Genomic DNA, 18,203 nt, shown 5'->3' on the forward strand with positions numbered 1-18,203 from the left:
CTTGAAAGTCTTGGGACAACTTTCTTATCCTTTCCACTCTCTTGGACCACCCTTCTATTTCGTTATTGTTCTTCCCAGTCCAATTTCCTTCTGGAATGGTCCCGACACCTCAGACTCTATGAGTTCGTTTCTCTACGGTCGTTGATCTTGTTTTTTTTTCTTCACAGTTCCTTGGGCGTTAGTCGTCTCCTGGGACGTGACTAGAACATTTCTCACTTCTTCTTGCTCGCATGTCGACTGGAGTTGAAAACTCCCAGCCAGGCCCCAGAGCTAGTAGACGTTCCATCTCACGGGTCACTGATACCACGGATTCGTCCTTGCACCTACCGATTGCATTTGCAGATAAACCATCAATGGTCACCATGAATCAAAGCCAGAGGTCGCGGTACCTCAAGACGGGCGCCATTGTCAGCGCCGTCTTGCTCATGCTGCTCTGGCTCACTCCCTCGCGCAGTCCAGCACTCAGCTATGGCCCTGGTAGGTCGCACCGGCAAGAGTCTTGGGATGGTCTGCTAACCTCATTGACTTCCAGGATCTCAGGCTCCTAGCGGCGCTGCTCCCCTGACGGAAAAATGCTCAAAGCCTCACGATTCCTCCAAGCCTCTCATCCAATATGCCCTTATGATTGATGCCGGAAGTCAAGGCTCACGGATTCACGTCTACAAGTTCAACAACTGCGGATCTACCCCCGAACTCGAGCACGAGACCTTTGTTCAGACTGAGCCTAGAGAGGGCGGCTCCGGACTCAGCTCTTACAAAGCAGATGCCGAGGGAGCAGCAAAAAGTCTCGATCCTCTTATGGAGGCCGCGCTGGAAGCAGTTCCTGCCGAGTACAGATCTTGCTCCCCGGTCGCCGTCAAAGCTACGGCTGGGCTGCGAATGCTTGGTGCTGAAATGAGTCGGAATACCTTGGAGGCAGTGAGGTCTCGGCTAGAGACCGTTTATCCTTTCCCCGTCGTCTCCCGGGAAAAGGGTGGTGTTGAGATTATGGATGGCTCTGACGAGGGCGTTTATGCTTGGATCACTACGAATTACCTTCTTGGAAAGATCGGTGGGCCAGATGAGACTCCGACCGCTGCTGTTTTTGATCTTGGTGGAGGTTCTACTCAGATTGTTTTCGAGCCCACCTTTGAGAAGAGCCCGTCTGGCGGCATGCCCGAGCACTTGGCCGAGGGTGACCACAAGTACGACCTCCAATTTGGTGGCCGGCATTTCGAGCTATACCAGCATTCGCATCTCGGATATGGCCTGATGGCCGCACGGGAAACCGTGCATAAATCCCTCATCGAGACCAAGCTGGCAGCAAACCCGAATGATCTGGCATGGTTGAAGCAGCCTATTGTCAACCCTTGTATCGCTCCTGGTATGGAACGTGAAGTGAAGTTGAAATATGAGGGTGAGCAGGCGCATCATGTCCTCGCTCCCGCGGTCACGGTGACCATGGTCGGTCCAAAGGAGGGATCCCCATCAGCAGCTGCTCAGTGCCGCGGTTTGACCGAGAAGATCCTCAAGAAGGAGGCTGAGTGCGCTTTGGCGCCGTGCTCTTTCAACGGTGTCCACCAGCCATCGCTCGCCAAGACCTTCGCCAGGGAGGATGTCTACATCTTCTCCTACTTTTACGAACGCACCAAGGAATTGGGTATGCCAGACTCTTTCACGATTGACGAGATGCATGATCTCACAAGCACTGTCTGCGCCGGAGAGCCTGCTTGGGGCGTGTTTGAAGGGGTGGAAAACGCCCTGACCGAACTGCGTGACCGACCAGAGTGGTGTCTCGATTTGAACTTTATGCTTAGCCTGCTCCACACTGGTTACGAGATGCCCCTGTCGCGTGAGGTCAAGGTCGCGAAGAAGATCAAGAACAACGAAGTTGGATGGTGTCTTGGCGCCAGGTAAGCATTATTATTGTCTTTTCCGATCATTCAGTACTAACTGATCTCTATAGTCTTCCTCTCTTGAGCCAGGAATCCGGCTGGACATGCCGAGTGAAGGAGATTTCATAGATTACGGTGACACGGCAATGACCTGCGATACATTTTTAATCATAAATAGATGGGTGCATACGCTTTCTTCTTCGCATGCTAACTGGCTAGACCGTTAGCAGTCGCTTCTTTTGTCTTCATTCAAATTCAAGTTTGCCTGGCTTCATATTGTAGGGTTCAGGCGAGTTTTGGCTATTGGTGGTATATAGAATAATGCATTATTGGTAAACGAAGCACAGCCGTGGTCTCAGCAAAAAGAGAAAAAAAAAAACACTCTTTTCCAATGTCCAGCGCAGTTTTTGAACGCCTGTCATGATCTCTAGAATTACCGATCGTCGATCCAACCCTAAGTCAATAAAGTGTCAACTCCAAGAACACAGCACAAATATAGAATCCAAGACACTGCCAGGTCTTTGAACAACGCCGAAGATATGCAAAAGATGACCGTCTACTCGTTGATTTCCTGAATTGATGGTTTGCCGGACGAAGACGTTTTTTCCTTCTTCATCAAGCGATCGAGGACGTTTGTTTCTTGTGGCTCGCCCTGCTTTCCGTGCTCGTTCGTCTCGCCTTCGCTAAAGTCCTCCTCATCGCCCGGCCGTTTCTCTTCCAAAACGCCCAATCCTAGGTTCTATAGAGCCGCTTGTTAGCAATGTGTGATTCCCGGGTGCGGGTCAAAGAAAGAACCCAAGACGAACCATCTCAATATATTGACCGTTACGATGCTCGTCGTCCTCGTCGTCTTCAGCATCAAGTTGGATATCCTTGGAGCGCCCTGCGGCGATTTCCTTTTCTAGATCCTCATTGGCGCTCTTCATCTGCGGTAAGAAAGCAGAAAGTTTCGAGAGGAGACTCGGTGGGTTGTTGAATCGGCGAATGTTGGGCTTTTTCCTGGCTGGCAGAGAGGTGATCTGATCACTGTCGCCGCTTAGGCCTGATTCTCTGGCGATCTCACCCTGGGTAACATTATCGTCATCATCTTCCTCGTCCGAGGAGGACAAGGACGAACCGGATGAGGAAGTATAATCGTCGTCGTCGTCGTCGTCGTCGTAGTCCCGAGTCTTCGAGGCTCCGTTGCGGTCGTTTGCCGCGGAGGTAGCCAAAACTTCGCGCCCGCCGGTGGCCGTCACAGCAGGGCGAGCAGACTCGTCAGCGCGAGATCGCTCGGGCAATGTCACCACGGATTGTGAAGCGACAGACTGGGCATCATCACGCTGCGGGCGCTTCTGTGGCACATGGTCCATTCTCAGCGCTGCCAATGAAAACTGGAAGGCGGTTGTCGCTGGCGGGCGAAGGATGTGCTGCGCGAAACAAGGTGGGGTCGTTGGGCCAGGATGCGAAAGCGGAATAGCCTCAGGCATTAGTTTATGCAGGTCCCCGAGGTTGATTGGATTGGCATGGAGTACAATGCAGTGCCAGGTGCGCTGATGGCGTTGCAGAAGGTTTAGAATCTGAAACTTGGGAAGTCACTGAAGAATCAATCGTCTTGGTTCAATGGTTTGTTGTTTTAGCTTTACTGTCTTGATTCGGAGAGCAGCCTGCAGCCATCAAGGATCCATCACCACCACTGAGCTAGTCTGGTGGCAGTGAAGCTGTCATCTTCCCATATGATTGGGGATTAATTAGCTGGATATAAGAGACTCGACTCCAGCCAGCTCGAATGTTCCTTCTCCCTTCTCCTGGGGCTTATTCCTCCCCCTCTTTTCGTCGCCTTCTTTCACCTCTTCACGGACTCGTCTCAAGGCCTCAAGGGGGGTTTATTTAAAGCTCCTTTATTGCTTTGTTGCACAGAGTATATATGTCCGTGCATTGGCACCTGTGCACTGTCACCTACACTTTCAACTATACAACTTGACAACGTTCAAGGTAAGTACTGCACTTCCTTCGTATACTCCTGACGATGCTAATCATTTCGTAGAACCAGTAAACACCAGTCCGTTGAAGCAGAGCGTGGATGCACCTCGCTCCTTGAGACTATCACCGACCAAAGACCACCAACCAACCACTTTGCATCCAACAGGAACTCGAAGACCAGAGGATCAGCATGGATCCCCCCGAACTCCGAGTTGAGAAACCCTCTCCAACAGAGAGCGACAACGCCAGCCCAGCAACCCGCAAGACCCTGCACCAGAACATCTTTGGGAAACTCCGGCCCCTCCCCCTGCAGTACCACTGGACCTTCTGGTACGACAAGCACGCCGAGGGCTCCTCAGACTACGGTGACAGGCTCTACGTCCTATACGAGGACGTCTCAGACATCGCAACCTTCTACCGCGTCTACAACAATTACCCCTGGGAGAAGATCCCGCAGCGCGACACGGTGCACATCTTCCGGAAGGGCGTCAAGCCCGTCTGGGAGGACCCCGAGAACCTCAGGGGTGGATGCTGGAGGTTCCGCGTGCCAAAGAGGAAGGCGCAGGCGTTCTTTCACGAGATTGCGATTCTTTGTTTGGCGAATGAGTTCCAGGCGGCGCTTGAGAAAGGTATGTGTGCGCCTCTCGGGTGGTGTTCTTTTTTGATGTTTTCTATTTCTGTCCGGAGGCTGACTGGGAGGATAGAGCATGACCATGTCCTTGGAGTCTCTACATCGGTACGCTTCAACACGCACTTGATCTCGGTATGGAACAAGCTGGGTTCGAATGAGCGCTCTATCAAGATCTTAGAGGAGACGATTCTTTCCCGGCTGTCGCCGAATCTGCGGCCAACTGACCCAGGCCCTAACTCTTACTTCTATAAGCGCCATGACCAGAATGACGGTTATAAGGAAGCCGTTGAACAGCAAGATGCTTCAAAGCAGTGAAGTGCTGGCCGTTTGTCTTGTTGAATTTGAGTTGCTTTTCCGCCAAGGAGGCTTCAACAGCTTTGAGCTGGTCATTTCAAATGTTATATGTATAGTTTAGAGTATAAAATAGGCACCACCGGACCACAACCAGAGGCATACTAGATTTAGTTGAAAGAAATTGATCTTCAATACCCGGATCCCATCGAGGATACCGATGTGCTCATTAACTGATTATTATGATATATAGATAGTGTAGATGGTAAACGTACACGGCTGCGGCCGGGGTTTACTCCCTCGAAGTAGGTTTCTCTTCTGCATCACCTGGCCGCCAACTTTGTGCCTTGTGATTCTGATCACGGTTTCTGTCGCGGGTTTGATCTCGGTCTCCACCACCGCCTGGCATATACCGGTCTATCTCAACAAAGCCTCGCGGCCGTTCCTCAGGGCGTTCAGGTGATCGAACTCGTCGCCGGGGGGAGCGGCTCCGGTGGCTGGTCAGGGGTACATAGCGATCGATATCAAGGAGACTTGGAGAGCGTCGCCGCGAGCGGGAGCGACGACGAGGCGATGTGGACGACTTTCGCTCTCTGTCCCTCCCACGTTCTCGATCTTTGTCCCTCTCCTTGTCCTTTTCAGCGGGCCTGTCCCGCTCCCGATCTCTTTCCTTTTCGCGATCTCTTTCTTTATCCACGGGCCTCTCCCGCTCCGGGTCTCTGTCCTTCTCGCGGTTCCTTTCTCTGTCTCTTCCCTTGTCTCTGTCTCGTGACCTGTCTCTGTTTCTATCGCGGTCACGCTCGCGCGACCTATCCCGTTCCCTGGACTTGTCTCTGTTTCTTTCTCGGTCCCTGTCACGATCTCGATCTCTCTGAGGCGAGCGCGGACGTGAGCGTGACCGAGAGTAGTGGCTATACCGCCGACGGTATCTATCACGATCGTCCCTATCTCTATCCCTGTCTCGAGCGCGGTCACGATCGCGACTGCGGTCCCGGCTTCGATCTCGACGACGGTCATGGTCTCTATCCCGGTCATCCCGGCCGCGATCCCTGTCACGGTCTGTCCTCCGCTCTCGATCACGGTCCTTCTCACGATCTCTCTCCCTTTCCCTGTCCCGGTCCCGATCCCGATCGACCCTGTCGTGATCGCGATCTTTTCGCTCAGGATCGCGGTCCCTATCCCTATCATGCGTTGTTCGAGTGATGGAACGGCTCCTGCTACGGCGATTTGGCCGATAGCTTCTATTGCCGTAGCCCTCCCGGAAATCGCGAATAGGTAATTTGTCTTCCGAAGCACGTTCTCGCGGTCGGTCTGATACTTCTCGCGAGCGCCCATGACGGTCTTCCTCAAACCGCGAGCTTCTACGTCTGGAATCGCTGCGGCTAATAGCTCCTCTTCGGTTTCGCTCATCCACGCCCGTCGACTCACGTCTGCGGTTCCTTTCTGAATCGACAGCTGGGCTTCCTGATTTGGTTGGAGTATTCGAGAACCGGGAATCGGACATGCCTTTGGGTTTCGTTGGCGGTGGCTTGAGCCCACTTTCGATAGCTTCGGCTTCCTCAAAATCAAACTCCGGCTTCTGTCGAGCCTTTGCTGCAAGCTCTTCACCTTCCTTAAGCAGGAGCTGTAGTGCGGTCTCTTCCAAGGTCTTCTCATCCACTGGCGCAGGTGGAGGAATGGGTGGAGTTGGCTCCTTTGGCGTTGGCGATTTGTCTTTTTTGGTCTCTCGTTGACGAGGCGAGACACCACGGTCAGAGCGATAGCCTGGAGAGCGATCACGGTAGCGATAAGAGTCTCTCCGATCCCGATCTCTGTCCGAGTCCCTATCCCTTGTACGCGAACGGTCTCGATCACGATATCCCCAATCTCTGTATTTCTCACGGTCGTCGCGGCGCCGTCGGTCGTACCGTTCTTGTCGTTCCTTATCTCTTTGTTCATCGAGTTGGCGGTGTTCTGCCCGTCGGTGTTCGTCACGTTCCCTCTGCCTTGTACGCTCCTCTTCATCCTTTTGTCGCTGAATTTCGCGTTGCTTGCGGTCCTCTTCCGCCTTCAGCCGGGCTTCTTCTTCCTCGAGATCTCTTCGCTTGCGCTCTGCCTCCTGCCACAGCTTTTCGCGCTCATCCCGCCTGGCCTTCACAAATGCAGCGTATTCTTCGTCGGTCTTATTGCCAGCTTGTTCTTCGTGCGCGGCGTTCTCCTCACCAATTTCCTGGCGGCGAATCTCACGAATAGACTCTAATATAGTCGGGAGGTGTTGTGCGGCCAGCGCATCCAAAGTTTTCTCCACCGTCTTGTAGACATCGCTTCGATCCACCGCGCCTTCAATCAGTGTCGCAGCCTTGCCTTGGTCTCTCGAGAGAAGCGAGGGGTCGCGCTCGATTTCGGATTCAGCCAAGTCGGTGAGTAGCTTCGTAAATTCCGCTTTTCCCTCCTAGCGCGTAGTCAGTAGCTGGTACCACAGCGAGTTGGATATGAGAATCGCAAAAAGCATACTCCATCGTGAAACTCCGACCAGATCTTCTTCCGAATCGTATCAAATCCTCCCTTTTTCTTGAAGCTGTGGAGCAGGTTCTCAATAGCTTCGTGCTGCCCAGCAGTCAAGGGTAGCTCCTCGGTCTTGAACTTCTTGCGCTGCAAACTCTCAAGGTCGACGGACGGTCGCTTGACGCCGTTGACGTGAGGGCTGGAGGCCTCCACAGGTCCATCCATAACAAGAAAAACCAGAGGGCCTAATGCGACGTTCCCTGACCCCTAAAATCAGTGGGCCAAGAAGAAATTCCGAGCAGATCGCGATTGCCGCGCGTGTACCAGACCGGTGGTGCAGGCGGCCGACGGGGCTTCGGAGAAATCGGCGTTCCGGAGCGGATTGGGAACTGCCGCCCCGTGATTCGACGCTGCAACAACTTCATCCTGGACCGACTGTCTGTGTTTCTGGTCGAACGAGCTCCATTGCGTCGCTAGCCTGTGTCCTTTTCGCGAAGTGACTGCTTATTGTCATTCTAGCAGTCCCGGATACCCCTTTTCTTCCTCTATCCGCGCATCCGCGACCCGTCCTCCGCCAATATGGTTCACAAAGTCCTCTTCTGGGGCGGCTTCGGTACGTACGACAAGTCGAGTTTATGTCGCCGGAGTGGCTGGTCAATTCGCATTGTCGCTCTGTCGGCTGCGCCAGGATATTTGTCTGCAGCTATTATCTTCATACTAACTTGTTTATTACAGGCATCGCCGTCCGACTCTGGCAACTCGGCATCGAAATGCGTCCGATCCTCGCCCGTGAATCCCTCTGGGTATACCCCCTCTTTGCCGGTGTCGGTGGCAGCTTCGGATACTGGCTCCAGGGCGTCGAGCAGCGCCAACTCCGGATCCTCGCACAGCAACGGGAAGCTATCCTCGAGAAGCGTCGGCGACGAGACCAGGGCACATTGAGCACGGTGGAGGAGGCCGGCACTTTGGCTGCGACGTCGTGAAACTGTTACAATACTGCTTGTGCTTATATCGTCATGTCTTCTTTTGATTTGTTCACGGATAGCGGGTGGAGGAATAGACCGGGGTATTGGCTCGGGGACCCAGGCCTGTACGTGCCTTGTACGAAAATGCAAAAAGGGTTCAGACCCGATATTATTCCGATATTTACGATAAGGACTGTTTGGGCTTTGTTACCGTGAACTGTTTCCCTAGACGCAGATTGCATTGTAGAGAATCAATGTGGGCTTCAAATACATTTTACTCGGTATAATGGAAAACATGTGTTGTCCCGGATATCTTTATATATCCCCTTGTCTTGGAATGGTTATCTGGATAGATTTTTGACTCAACTTCACTGCACTGCCGGCATAAACTAAAATTGAGCTCCTGGATGTTATGTTTTCTCTTCGAGTGTCAAGGTCGACTCAAACAAACTAAACTTCCAGGCGCAGCATGACAAAGGGCCTAATAAACGAGGCTGTCGCTAAATGCCAATCAATGCCTGGAAGTTTGAAATATAAATGAGGACGAGATAAGTTATGCTCCGATATGGTCCTCATTGACCTCAGACTATATAATCATCGAAGGGCCGAAGGTATTGTGGAGTTATAGAGTCGATCATTGTCTTAAGCCCGTAAACTGCACTTTATCAATCTGTAATCTTGTCTTTGACACGTCGGTAAAAAAGACATGGGTTGTGTGTACCTAACTAATTGTCGTGACTCTTCCAGAACGTTGTTGGTTTCTTATACTCGGTTGGAAGTCCAAAACAACAAAAAGATCATGCGTCAGCGACCGGATTCGAACCGGCGCGGGCGAACCCAACAGCTTTCTTAATCGTCGTTCGAGGCTGTCGCCTTAACCACTCGGCCACACTGACTAGAGGACTCTTGTTTGACGACCGTTTTTGCTTTATGATCCTAAAGCTGATGTGTTCGTACACCTAGCATCATCCTCACTGCGCAAGTTGCTTGCTCTCACTACAATATCATTAGCCAGTCAAGATCGCCAAAATGTAGTAACCGCAATCTCTACCTAGTATATACTTCTAAGAGTTGATCCTAAGTACATGAAATATCCCGTCATAGAGATGACCGAATCCAGCTCAAGACTTCTCTATCGTGAATTGAACAGAAATCTCCCACTTCTGACCACCGCCGCCGTATCCTCCACCAAGCCGATTCCTGACCAGGCTGGATACACGCTCACGGAGTCTGGAAAGATTGTCTTCCGAACCGGATACGCGAAGCTTCAGATTCGCCATACATAGGCCGTAATGCACCTGCCAGAACCGGGCGTCATCGACGGCGAATACGCATGGGTCCGCTTCGATGTCGCGAACGACCTCAGAGACACCGGGTCCCGAGTAGGACATGAGGAGCATTGATCCTAGAGTTTTGACCAGTCGAACGCCAATAACGCACATGGAGATCGAGATTGTGCTAGATAGCAGGACATCCAGCCAGTTATAGAGCTGGACGGAGACCAATGGGAGTATCAGGAGCAGGGTGGAGCAGGAAAGTGTGAGGAAATGGGATGGGTTGCTGAGAACAGAGGGCAGTGACTCGATGTACCCGAATCGCATTGCCTTTCCAATTCGTCCATGGTTTCTCAAGCCAATCGCAGAGACCAAGGTAGACGAGATGGCGAGGAGCGCGGTGAAGTCCACGCTTCCTGGGGAGACACGTTCATGAGCATGTGAGTGATGTGGCTCGTGCCCTGAAGACTCGAGAAAGTGCTGTAGGTTGTGCGAGATCAGGTCCATCCCCATGAACAACAAAAGAACACACATGGCGAATCCAGCCAGCACTTCCGCACGCTCCAAGCCAAACGGATGCCGGATGCTCGACCGCTTCCAGACCTCAAAGTTGCCCAATACGTCCACAGCAACGCAGAGCATTGCGCCTAACGAGTCGAATAGAATCAAGTGGGACAAAGCCGTCATTGCCAGGGATCCATGGGCACTCCACAAAGTATAAGCGGCGACAAACATATGGCACACGCTCCACCAGAATCTCCGTTTCTGGTCAACGGACATACTGGCTCGGCATTCTTTCAGATTCGGTATAGGTAGCGAATTGGGCAACGCTAGAGGAGCTCTAGGGGGCGGTTCGAGGAAAATCTGATGCGAGATACTACTGTGTTTGTACTTGTGGCCACGTCGCTGGCCAATGTTCTAGAAAGCCGAGAGTCAATGTCATGCGCGAGAGAATAAGACATGAAGCAAGCTTACAGACTTCACGACAGGGCTCTTAGCCATAGTCGTGGTCTTGAAATTGAACGGTCCTGAGCCATTGTCGCTTTGGCCATTCTGTTGCGCAGAATCCGCGGGGAGATTGAACGAGGCCCTTGTAGGACTAAGGCGACTTCGATCATCCGAGTCGGAGGTATTTCGCAATGACGATGGAAACGAGTCTACGAGAGGCGACAGGGCGTCGCGGTCAAGAGCGTAGGATGGATAGCTGGAGGTGCTGGGGAAATCATCCGGGGGCGGAGTTGGAGTTCGCGGAGGCACAGGAAGTGGATAATTAGACGCCATTGCGCCGGCGCAGGAGGACGCTGCTCGGTATCGCGGTTCGATGAAGCGATGTTACGCCCGCTCGATACAACCGGAAAGAAGGTCGAACTTGAGAAGGCCTGGAGCGCAAATGGAACACGGTTCGTGGATAACAGAGCCAACCGAGTCAGGAGGCGGGGAGGAGATAGTGGCCTCAGGTCCAAGCGGAGCCTACTCATCGCATCATCGACTCTCCGTCCTCCATAGTAATTCCAACTTCCATCTTTCTTCATTTCCACATCCTTTGATGCACTTTTACGTTCTTCCATGATTTGAGAAAATCTTTTGGCCATCCCCGGCAATGCGACTCCCTTTGGCGACTTAACGTTGCTTGATTCACCGGGGGTCCTTGGATGCCGGCGTCTACCTAGTCCACTATGGATCACCGCGGCTCGTTCTTCTTCTTCTTGGTTGTCTTTTACTTTCTTCTCAGCTCACAGTCACATCCTCCGTTAATTTCGCAGGATCGTGAACACCAACGAGAGCTGGAGAGAGAACGGAATGCGCTTCGCCTTTTGAACGAGTCCAAATATGGGGACTTTGAGCCAGGAGCAGACAAGTGGCTTCCATTCGTCGGGACCCGAAAGAATGATAGTTTTGATTGGGAACTTCTCGAAGATGCTCAGGACAGAGCGCGATATCAGCTGCGATCAACGTTCACAGATGCTGGTCTAGTCCCTCCGGGAGGGCTCGAAAGCGGCGATACATCCGGTAACCTGAACCTCTCTCAGCTCGCTCTGCCCGTCTACCATAACTCAACGGGCACATTACGCGGGAACTGGGTACGCCGCAAGTCTGATACGGTCAGGCCGCCGCTTAACAAGACCGCTATCGTTCTCCAGTACGAATATCTGACCCATGAGTTCAGTCAGAACATCACAGGAGATAGCGGGACTTTTTATCTGAACATACACGAAGGTGGCGGGGAAGAAGTAAAATCGGCGGGAGGACATGTTCGAGAGATTCGAGCGACCTTGGCCGTGGAAACGGGCGACTACTGGGGTAACACATGGTATATCTCCTTATATGGAATACACTTTCCTGATACCGGGGCCATCATCCTGACCACGGCGAGTGAGAAATTTCGTGGTGTTTTTACTCTACCGCACTTGACCATGTCAGTCGACTCGTACAACATCTCCCACCAACTTCTCTCCAAGTCACTCTCGGATACTATCGCGGAAAAACAGAATCGGCCTCCTACGCTGTTTCCTTGGTCTTCGCTCGTAGGAACAGAGCAGGTGGAATTTCCGGCTCCAAAATGCGAGCACATCGTTTACCTACAGCAGCACCCGGTAGCCATAGAGGGTTACCTGGCGGACCAGGTGATTATTGATCAGATGGAGCAAGAACTGAGATATCCGATGGGCGCGCCAATCCCTTCACCACCTCTGATGGTCATGTCGGGGGTGGTATACTCTCCTGACTGTGGATACATTCTTGAGACTAAGGAAGCTGCTGATTTTCCTCCGACAGAGGGACTGTATCTTCTGGGCCATAAATCGGAGGAGTATGCCAAATACGCCGCTCGCCTAGTATTCTTGATATCCGCAGCGTTCGTTGGGCAGATTACCCTCCTCATGCGACAAATCAAAGATGCTTCCACTCCCTCAACACGCAGTCGAGTCAGTTTCTACACCATTGCGCTCATGGCGTATGGAGATGCCTTCGTGTTGATATTCCTCCTACTAGAGCTTTATCCGGATGTCTCGTTTCTGGTCACATCGGTAATTTCGTTCCTCGCCTTCCTTTCTGTTAGCTACATTGGCATGAAATTCATGATGGAAATTTGGGCCATTCAAAGTCCCGAACGGAGGCAGCAAAACCGCCGAGCGAATCCTTCAGCACCAACGACTCGTCCAGGCGAACTCCCTCCTCCTGCGACAGCCCCGCGAGTACGTGATTCTGGGGCTACGCCAATCATCTTGACACCTGATCAGGACCCCCCTGCCGACGAAGATGAAGCAGCAACACCGAACCGGTCTACTGTGCCAACAGCACAAGAGACTCGGAGCGACGTTGGTGCCATGTATGCGCGCTTCTATTTTATCCTCTTCGTTATGCTCATCGTGTCTATCTGGTCATTTCTTTGGCCCAATAGGCTGGGTGGCTGGTACGCTCGAGCACTGGCATTTGTCTACCTGTCTTTCTGGGTTCCGCAAATCTACCGGAATGTCATGCGCAACTGTCGGAAAGCTCTACGATGGGACTTTGTGATAGGCGAGAGCTGTTTTCGTCTGTTCCCGTTTGTATATTTTCTTGTTGCTCGCGAAAATATCTTGTTTGTCCGCACAGACATCAAAACCGCACTCGCTCTGGCCGGTTGGGTCTGGGTGCAAGTCTGGATCTTGGCAAGTCAGGATATCCTAGGACCTCGATTCTTCGTCCCTCGAGGATGGGCGCCTCCGGCATATGACTATCACCCGATTCTTCGCGAGGGTCCGGAGGAGGATCTTGACCTTGAGTCGGGCAGTGTCCTTCCAATCGGAGCCCTACGAGCAGACGGACGAGACTCGAGCGATGCCAAGGATGACGACCGACACCGCAACAAAGACAGGAAGAGGGCCATTTTCGACTGTGCTATATGTATGCAGGACATCGAAGTACCCGTTCTCGCAGCGCCCGGGGCCGCAGGCGGCAGTAGTGTTGCAGACGGGGCGACGAGTATCCTCACTCGCCGGACGTACATGGTTACTCCATGCCGCCACATATTCCACAGTGCTTGTCTCCAGAGTTGGATGAAGCTCAGACTGCAGTGTCCTATATGCCGCGAGTCTATTTCTCCAGTTTAGAAGCTCTTTAGCTTTGCATAGCATCTAGATAGATGGTGTTTCAGAGTAGAATTTCTTGGCTGTACACTCGCCTTTGTGTTTTCTTTCAACTTAGATACGTTGACCACACTGCCATATCTAGCGTTACATAGAGCGACGCCAGGCACTTGACATCAGCGCAACGCTAAACCCTCAGCACGATGATTCCTGAACAAATATAATATTCCCGCCTTTAATGTTGAACGTTCAAAGCGCATACAGCCGATGAGGGCCGAATATAGTCTAACAGGAAAATCAACCCTCATCAACAAGAGGGCAAGACAAAGACAGAGCAAGGCACGAAACCAAAGCAGAAACCGCTCCACATTCCATTCATTTTCAGAAACGCATGTCAAAAGTATAGATACTCCTCTCCACAGCTCACATCTCCTAGCTGCAGCGCCTACTCCTCATCAATAGTCTCCTTGTAGGCAGCCTCGTCCAGCAGGCCGTCGAACTCAGCGGCGTCGCTGACGGAGATCTCCGCGATCCAAGCATCACCCTCAGGGCTCTCGTTGATGAACTTGGCCTTGTCCTCAAGGATGGCGTTCCCCTGGATCACCGTACCGGAGACGGGAGAAAGGACATCGGAGGCAGACTTGACGGACTCTACGGCGCCGACGGGCTCGCCAGCGCTGACCTCGAGGTCGGCCGGCGGGAGCTCAACGTAGACGACGTCGCCGAGCGACTTGGCGGCGTACTTTGTGATTCCGATCTTGGCTGTATGAAGGAAAAAAAAAGTGAGATCAGCGATCGAAATCCTTCAGAGTTCCAGTAAGCCTGAGAAGAGCGGGAGCTGGAGCTCACCCGTCTTGCCGTCATCGGCGAGCTCGATCCATTCGTGAGACTCGGTGTACTTCTTCACCTCCACTGTAGCATTGCGAGTTCAATGATTAGCATATAAGTTTAGATAGGCCTGCGACAGGTCCCAATGGCCTCGCAAAGGCATTTCGAGTGCTATTCTTACAGAAAGGGCTCTGCGAAAAGCTCCGGATGCTTCCCCGCGGGAAACCTGCTGTGGGAGAGACCATGCGGGCGGAGCTCAATGGGAGCTTCTGGGAGAAGGCGCGCGAGGCAAAGGGGCGGACAACTCTGGCAGCGGCAGACATTATGGCGAGTTATGAGCGACAAGAGAGGGGAAAGCGAAGAAATTGAACAGAGGGGAGAGTGTGAGGGAGGAAAAAAGAGGATGGTCGAGGATGATGTCGGAGAGAGTAGATAAAGCGCCAAGAAATCAACTGATAAGCGCGTCATCTCGGGAAAATCTTCACTTGTGGCCTCCTGCCTCTTCAGCCCTTCTCCTTCTCCGATCCGACGCCAGTCTGAACCCCACTTTCGCAGTTTGACTTGTTTCCTGTTTTTGAAGATGTTGTACGAGTTGATTGCGATTGTATGCTGCCCTTTTTCGGATGGATCGAGCCCGGCCCTGGTCGTTTGTTGCTAACTTTCTTCATTAGGTCCGTCCGGGCAGCCTTCACGAGGTTCGAGAGTACGTACCCCGAATAACGTTCAATGTCGAATCTTGACATCGGATTCACTGCCGAAGCAGACTGCACGACATGGGAGAGAGCGCAATGAACTGACGCGAAACAGAATCGCCCGTAACGCTGGCATTCAAGTCCTGCGCTCCGGCGGCGTGGTCCGCGGATACACTAACTGGGGAGTCTTTATGCTTCCCAAGCCCACGACGAAACATCAAGCTCGATACAACGAGGGCCACCACTTCATCATGCGCTTCGATGCCTCCGGTCCTGTCCAAACGTCCATTCGCCGAACCCTATCGCTCGATCCCCGAATGATTCGCTTCTCAGTCGTCAAGCTCGGTGACAAGCTGGAAGAGGTTGGCGATATTTCGGGCCAGGTCCAATGGAACAACAGGCGCAACTTGTCGGACTTAGTCTAAGCATTGACGTTGACTTTTTCGCTTTTCGCATCGACGACGACGGCAGTGGGCACTGTAACAGAAGTCTACTGGTTGGGGTTCGGATATTAAATTTACTGTTCTGGGTTGGGACGAAAGATATCACTCTGTATATTATCATTGGCATCAACGGCGTATATGACTTTGTTTTCAATCGGGTCGGATTCTTAGAGTTGTCTTGACAGATATTTGCTTTTTACCTCGTGACGCGGCATATCGCCAGGATCAAGAAATCATACAGGTTGCTCTCTTACACAGGATACAGCAATAATGCGTAGGCTTTTCTCTCCATATTGATTACATTATCATTTTAAGCGCGCACAGCCTCTGCATGGGTTGTTTTGAATGCATTTAGCCAAGCATACACACGAGGACTAGCTTACTCCCAAAGCCGAGGTTATTCCAGCCTCCCCAGCGCGCGCATACGAAGTGGAAAACATATCCGATGGGCATGATCAATGTCCCCATTCGAGCTGAAAACACCGAGAAGATTCATTGACCGACCGATCAGAGCATACGGTGCAGCTGCTTTGGCCCCTCACCACACATCAAAGCACAGGTTCACTCCAGGATGGATGAACACGAGGAGGGGTACCCACGACTCTCGTTTGTGGAGCTGATGGCCCTGAAACCCTTAGGGACCAGAGAAGCCAAAGTCAATCCCGATGAACCAGAAAAAATCGAGCGGTTTGAGTCTCTTGCAGCCCCTTATCGGCCCGGTCTAGGTACGCGCTCATTTGGAGGCCATGTGTACGCCCAAACAGCCTACGCGGCGTCAAAGACTGTTCCTAAAGGGATGGTGATACATGTAGGCTCTACAATCTCGCTAGACTCAATCAAGCATGAGCCAATGCTAACATTCCTCAGTCCATGACCGGCACATTCATCCTCCCAGGCCGCTATGATGTGCCATACATCTACACCGTCCGTCATCTCCGCGACGGAGCCGTCTACTGCACAAGGGCCGTAGACGCCCGGCAAGACGGCCAGATCTGTTTCTCGGGCATATGCTCCTTCAAGCGTGATGAGAAGAAGGACGACTTCAACCACCAGGCGCCTTCCGCGCAGGAGCGATATCGCTCTATCCTCGCCGGCAAACGGCCAGAGGATCATCCCGTCAGCCCTAGTGTCGATGCTGACTGGTGGATTGATCAAGTGGCGCAGGGCGAATTCGTGGAGCATGAGTTCCCGGGGTTAGACGTTCGCAAGGTCGATATGAAGGACTACAACAGCACACCCGAGGTGAAGCGGAGTCCGGAGAAGTATCGCCAGCTTACGGTGTACTCGCTCTTGGGGTCGCCGGGGAATGGCTCAACTACGGACGCGAATGAACTACGAAGACGAGAGGAGAGCGGGGAGTTTGATAATCTGTATGCCTGTGCGCATATGTATTCAAGCGACAAGAACTCACTGCTCCTTATCCCTCGCTCGCTGGGGATTAAGCATTGGAGCTCAATGGCCAGCTTGACGCTGACTGTTGTGTTCCATTTACATGGTGAGCCGTTGCGGATGGTTGACTGGGATGCGAGCAGCAATGAACCGGCTTCGGACCTTCCTAAGAAGTGGTTTATCCAGGAAGGGTGGACACCTCGGTCTGGGGAGAATAGGGCAATGCATGAGAGCTGGCTGTGGAGTCCGGATGGAAAGCTACTCGCGACTAGCTACCAGGATAGTATGTTGCGGTTGGATTGGGGGAAGTTATAGCCAGCAGCATCCGACACCTACTACCCTGTGGTCCATGGAATAGATATAGATTTAGACCTCATTCCTCAACATGTACAGAGATCATGCTACCACAATCCTCTAGCGACTCAATATACATACTACAGAATCGCGGTCACCTAAAGCTTCGCTCGCCCCTCGAATCCCGCAATGAAATCAGCTCTCTTGATCTCCGGCGCCGCAGCCAGATTTCCCGCAAGGGCTTTCCCGAACTGCTTGAACGCTGGAGAAGATGCATGCTCTTTTAGGTTAGCAGCGTCGGTGTATCTGCATAAGTTGTTAGCAAGGCACGACCCTAGAGACACAGGATATACAAAATAATACTCACTTCTCAACAAACACAAACTCCTCGGTCCCCTGCGGCTGAAGCGCAAAGTAAATCTGCGTCTTCGGCTCGTGGTCCTCGATGTACTTTGAAAGAGTCTTGAAGGCTTCGGCGACCTTTGCATGCGATTAACATGTAACCTTAGCTCAACTGCGTATCCGAATGTAGGTAGATACCTCTTGGAACTTGCCCGGCTTCGGGACTAGTCTGACAACATTGTAGATTTCCTTTGGAGACATTGTGCTGGTACAGTATGTCTGAGATTATAAGACTTTTCTTGAGCGTAGAGGAAACTGTAAGAGAGCTGAGAGATATATGTTGACTGTTGGAGGTCATCAAGGTCTCAGATCTCGGATATGAAAAGGTGGAGACGAAAAGATGCCGAGGCTGTTTTTTGTATAGTCGGGATGAGTGATCACCAACGATTCAAGTTGGTTACATCTCAAGTCGTGCCAGTGGACTGCATACGTGGTCTAGATTCGACTGATTGCACTCAATATCGCTGTAGTGGAAGCAGGGGAGAGCTTCGTCATTGCAGAGTATTGGAATGTTTTCCGCAGTCGATTATATATATATGTGCCCCTCAGATAATAAGGCACGTATCGGCGAGGCCTCAGGTATAAAGGAAAGATACTGCCGAATTAA

The 18,203-nt window shown here is 52.2% G+C and overlaps 12 protein-coding genes and 1 non-coding gene across 13 annotated transcripts; 6 read left to right on the plus strand and 7 right to left on the minus strand.

The window, feature by feature from the left end:
• Window positions 1-31: 31 nt before the first annotated feature.
• On the plus strand, window positions 32-2,330 carry BJX68DRAFT_108097 (guanosine diphosphatase). The gene is made up of 3 exons (XM_071035867.1): window positions 32-477; window positions 533-1,892; window positions 1,946-2,330. The coding sequence occupies exons 1-3, from the start codon at window positions 231-233 to the stop codon at window positions 2,001-2,003; spliced, it is 1,665 nt and encodes a 554-aa protein (XP_070898081.1). The 5' UTR covers window positions 32-230; the 3' UTR covers window positions 2,004-2,330.
• Window positions 2,331-2,591: 261 nt separating this feature from the next.
• Window positions 2,592-3,336, minus strand: BJX68DRAFT_239324 (uncharacterized protein). Its single transcript, XM_071040509.1, has one exon. The coding sequence runs from the start codon at window positions 3,224-3,226 to the stop codon at window positions 2,657-2,659; it is 570 nt and encodes a 189-aa protein (XP_070898082.1). The 5' UTR covers window positions 3,227-3,336; the 3' UTR covers window positions 2,592-2,656.
• Window positions 3,337-4,987, plus strand: BJX68DRAFT_239326 (eukaryotic translation initiation factor 4E). The gene is made up of 3 exons (XM_071040510.1): window positions 3,337-3,848; window positions 3,901-4,465; window positions 4,541-4,987. The coding sequence occupies exons 2-3, from the start codon at window positions 4,027-4,029 to the stop codon at window positions 4,780-4,782; spliced, it is 681 nt and encodes a 226-aa protein (XP_070898083.1). The 5' UTR covers window positions 3,337-3,848; window positions 3,901-4,026; the 3' UTR covers window positions 4,783-4,987.
• Window positions 4,988-5,015: 28 nt separating this feature from the next.
• On the minus strand, window positions 5,016-7,554 carry BJX68DRAFT_239327 (complex proteins associated with Set1p component shg1-domain-containing protein). Its single transcript, XM_071040511.1, has 2 exons — window positions 7,252-7,554; window positions 5,016-7,189 (listed from the first exon to the last, which is right to left on the minus strand). The coding sequence occupies exons 1-2, from the start codon at window positions 7,465-7,467 to the stop codon at window positions 5,051-5,053; spliced, it is 2,355 nt and encodes a 784-aa protein (XP_070898084.1). The 5' UTR covers window positions 7,468-7,554; the 3' UTR covers window positions 5,016-5,050.
• A 36-nt stretch (window positions 7,555-7,590) lies between these two features.
• On the plus strand, window positions 7,591-8,487 carry BJX68DRAFT_239328 (putative NADH-ubiquinone oxidoreductase 14 kDa subunit). The gene is made up of 2 exons (XM_071040512.1): window positions 7,591-7,855; window positions 7,978-8,487. The coding sequence occupies exons 1-2, from the start codon at window positions 7,822-7,824 to the stop codon at window positions 8,223-8,225; spliced, it is 282 nt and encodes a 93-aa protein (XP_070898085.1). The 5' UTR covers window positions 7,591-7,821; the 3' UTR covers window positions 8,226-8,487.
• On the minus strand, window positions 8,217-8,487 carry BJX68DRAFT_108129 (uncharacterized protein). The gene has a single exon (XM_071035868.1). It carries the CDS (start codon window positions 8,447-8,449, stop codon window positions 8,249-8,251), a length of 201 nt encoding a protein of 66 aa, XP_070898086.1. The 5' UTR covers window positions 8,450-8,487; the 3' UTR covers window positions 8,217-8,248.
• Window positions 8,488-9,009: 522 nt separating this feature from the next.
• On the minus strand, window positions 9,010-9,103 carry BJX68DRAFT_t108. Its single transcript has one exon. It is a non-coding gene; the product is annotated as a tRNA-Ser (tRNA).
• A 77-nt stretch (window positions 9,104-9,180) lies between these two features.
• On the minus strand, window positions 9,181-10,912 carry BJX68DRAFT_239329 (cation efflux family protein family). The gene is made up of 2 exons (XM_071040513.1): window positions 10,457-10,912; window positions 9,181-10,399 (listed from the first exon to the last, which is right to left on the minus strand). Exons 1-2 carry the CDS (start codon window positions 10,760-10,762, stop codon window positions 9,329-9,331), a joined length of 1,377 nt encoding a protein of 458 aa, XP_070898087.1. The 5' UTR covers window positions 10,763-10,912; the 3' UTR covers window positions 9,181-9,328.
• A 54-nt stretch (window positions 10,913-10,966) lies between these two features.
• Window positions 10,967-13,608, plus strand: dscA (ubiquitin-protein ligase dscA). Its single transcript, XM_071040514.1, has one exon. It carries the CDS (start codon window positions 11,158-11,160, stop codon window positions 13,570-13,572), a length of 2,415 nt encoding a protein of 804 aa, XP_070898088.1. The 5' UTR covers window positions 10,967-11,157; the 3' UTR covers window positions 13,573-13,608.
• Window positions 13,609-14,786, minus strand: BJX68DRAFT_239334 (glycine decarboxylase subunit H). Its single transcript, XM_071040515.1, has 3 exons — window positions 14,558-14,786; window positions 14,398-14,460; window positions 13,609-14,310 (listed from the first exon to the last, which is right to left on the minus strand). Exons 1-3 carry the CDS (start codon window positions 14,697-14,699, stop codon window positions 13,994-13,996), a joined length of 522 nt encoding a protein of 173 aa, XP_070898089.1. The 5' UTR covers window positions 14,700-14,786; the 3' UTR covers window positions 13,609-13,993.
• A 98-nt stretch (window positions 14,787-14,884) lies between these two features.
• On the plus strand, window positions 14,885-15,766 carry BJX68DRAFT_239337 (mitochondrial 37S ribosomal protein bS6m). The gene is made up of 3 exons (XM_071040516.1): window positions 14,885-14,980; window positions 15,048-15,079; window positions 15,184-15,766. Exons 1-3 carry the CDS (start codon window positions 14,957-14,959, stop codon window positions 15,491-15,493), a joined length of 366 nt encoding a protein of 121 aa, XP_070898090.1. The 5' UTR covers window positions 14,885-14,956; the 3' UTR covers window positions 15,494-15,766.
• Window positions 15,767-15,798: 32 nt separating this feature from the next.
• BJX68DRAFT_108181 (acyl-CoA thioesterase) lies at window positions 15,799-17,500 on the plus strand. Its single transcript, XM_071035872.1, has 2 exons — window positions 15,799-16,319; window positions 16,379-17,500. The coding sequence occupies exons 1-2, from the start codon at window positions 16,083-16,085 to the stop codon at window positions 17,213-17,215; spliced, it is 1,074 nt and encodes a 357-aa protein (XP_070898091.1). The 5' UTR covers window positions 15,799-16,082; the 3' UTR covers window positions 17,216-17,500.
• BJX68DRAFT_108172 (putative quinol monooxygenase) lies at window positions 17,284-17,951 on the minus strand. The gene is made up of 3 exons (XM_071035870.1): window positions 17,735-17,951; window positions 17,562-17,674; window positions 17,284-17,500 (listed from the first exon to the last, which is right to left on the minus strand). The coding sequence occupies exons 1-3, from the start codon at window positions 17,795-17,797 to the stop codon at window positions 17,353-17,355; spliced, it is 324 nt and encodes a 107-aa protein (XP_070898092.1). The 5' UTR covers window positions 17,798-17,951; the 3' UTR covers window positions 17,284-17,352.
• Window positions 17,952-18,203: the final 252 nt, after the last annotated feature.

The sequence above is a fragment of the Aspergillus pseudodeflectus genome (genome assembly GCF_044049435.1).
Source record: "Aspergillus pseudodeflectus strain CBS 756.74 chromosome Unknown BJX68scaffold_27, whole genome shotgun sequence".
NCBI lineage: Eukaryota > Fungi > Ascomycota > Eurotiomycetes > Eurotiales > Aspergillaceae > Aspergillus > Aspergillus pseudodeflectus.

What these genes read in the sequence shown, in the direction of transcription:
- BJX68DRAFT_108097 (XM_071035867.1), top strand. Translation starts at nt 231, where the DNA reads ATGTCGACTGGAGTTGAAAACTCCCAGCCAGGCCCCAGAGCTAGTAGA. An exon ending in AGCACTCAGCTATGGCCCTG is followed by an intron (nt 478 to 532) that starts GTAGGTCGCACC and finishes ATTGACTTCCAG; the next exon opens with GATCTCAGGCTCCTAGCGGC. An exon ending in GGATGGTGTCTTGGCGCCAG is followed by an intron (nt 1,893 to 1,945) that starts GTAAGCATTATT and finishes TGATCTCTATAG; the next exon opens with TCTTCCTCTCTTGAGCCAGG.
- BJX68DRAFT_239324 (XM_071040509.1), bottom strand. Translation starts at nt 3,226, where the DNA reads ATGGACCATGTGCCACAGAAGCGCCCGCAGCGTGATGATGCCCAGTCT.
- BJX68DRAFT_239326 (XM_071040510.1), top strand. Translation starts at nt 4,027, where the DNA reads ATGGATCCCCCCGAACTCCGAGTTGAGAAACCCTCTCCAACAGAGAGC. An exon ending in CCAGGCGGCGCTTGAGAAAG is followed by an intron (nt 4,466 to 4,540) that starts GTATGTGTGCGC and finishes CTGGGAGGATAG; the next exon opens with AGCATGACCATGTCCTTGGA.
- BJX68DRAFT_239327 (XM_071040511.1), bottom strand. Translation starts at nt 7,467, where the DNA reads ATGGATGGACCTGTGGAGGCCTCCAGCCCTCACGTCAACGGCGTCAAG. An exon ending in GGTCGGAGTTTCACGATGGA is followed by an intron (nt 7,190 to 7,251) that starts GTATGCTTTTTG and finishes ACTACGCGCTAG; the next exon opens with GAGGGAAAAGCGGAATTTAC.
- BJX68DRAFT_239328 (XM_071040512.1), top strand. Translation starts at nt 7,822, where the DNA reads ATGGTTCACAAAGTCCTCTTCTGGGGCGGCTTCG. An exon ending in CCTCTTCTGGGGCGGCTTCG is followed by an intron (nt 7,856 to 7,977) that starts GTACGTACGACA and finishes TGTTTATTACAG; the next exon opens with GCATCGCCGTCCGACTCTGG.
- BJX68DRAFT_108129 (XM_071035868.1), bottom strand. Translation starts at nt 8,449, where the DNA reads ATGCAATCTGCGTCTAGGGAAACAGTTCACGGTAACAAAGCCCAAACA.
- BJX68DRAFT_239329 (XM_071040513.1), bottom strand. Translation starts at nt 10,762, where the DNA reads ATGGCGTCTAATTATCCACTTCCTGTGCCTCCGCGAACTCCAACTCCG. An exon ending in AGAGCCCTGTCGTGAAGTCT is followed by an intron (nt 10,400 to 10,456) that starts GTAAGCTTGCTT and finishes TCGGCTTTCTAG; the next exon opens with AACATTGGCCAGCGACGTGG.
- dscA (XM_071040514.1), top strand. Translation starts at nt 11,158, where the DNA reads ATGGATCACCGCGGCTCGTTCTTCTTCTTCTTGGTTGTCTTTTACTTT.
- BJX68DRAFT_239334 (XM_071040515.1), bottom strand. Translation starts at nt 14,699, where the DNA reads ATGTCTGCCGCTGCCAGAGTTGTCCGCCCCTTTGCCTCGCGCGCCTTC. An exon ending in CTTTTCGCAGAGCCCTTTCT is followed by an intron (nt 14,461 to 14,557) that starts GTAAGAATAGCA and finishes GCAATGCTACAG; the next exon opens with TGGAGGTGAAGAAGTACACC. An exon ending in CGCCGATGACGGCAAGACGG is followed by an intron (nt 14,311 to 14,397) that starts GTGAGCTCCAGC and finishes TCCTTCATACAG; the next exon opens with CCAAGATCGGAATCACAAAG.
- BJX68DRAFT_239337 (XM_071040516.1), top strand. Translation starts at nt 14,957, where the DNA reads ATGTTGTACGAGTTGATTGCGATT. An exon ending in TGTACGAGTTGATTGCGATT is followed by an intron (nt 14,981 to 15,047) that starts GTATGCTGCCCT and finishes TTTCTTCATTAG; the next exon opens with GTCCGTCCGGGCAGCCTTCA. An exon ending in AGCCTTCACGAGGTTCGAGA is followed by an intron (nt 15,080 to 15,183) that starts GTACGTACCCCG and finishes GACGCGAAACAG; the next exon opens with AATCGCCCGTAACGCTGGCA.
- BJX68DRAFT_108181 (XM_071035872.1), top strand. Translation starts at nt 16,083, where the DNA reads ATGGATGAACACGAGGAGGGGTACCCACGACTCTCGTTTGTGGAGCTG. An exon ending in CTAAAGGGATGGTGATACAT is followed by an intron (nt 16,320 to 16,378) that starts GTAGGCTCTACA and finishes AACATTCCTCAG; the next exon opens with TCCATGACCGGCACATTCAT.
- BJX68DRAFT_108172 (XM_071035870.1), bottom strand. Translation starts at nt 17,797, where the DNA reads ATGTCTCCAAAGGAAATCTACAATGTTGTCAGACTAGTCCCGAAGCCG. An exon ending in AGCCGGGCAAGTTCCAAGAG is followed by an intron (nt 17,675 to 17,734) that starts GTATCTACCTAC and finishes TCGCATGCAAAG; the next exon opens with GTCGCCGAAGCCTTCAAGAC. An exon ending in GAGTTTGTGTTTGTTGAGAA is followed by an intron (nt 17,501 to 17,561) that starts GTGAGTATTATT and finishes CAACTTATGCAG; the next exon opens with ATACACCGACGCTGCTAACC.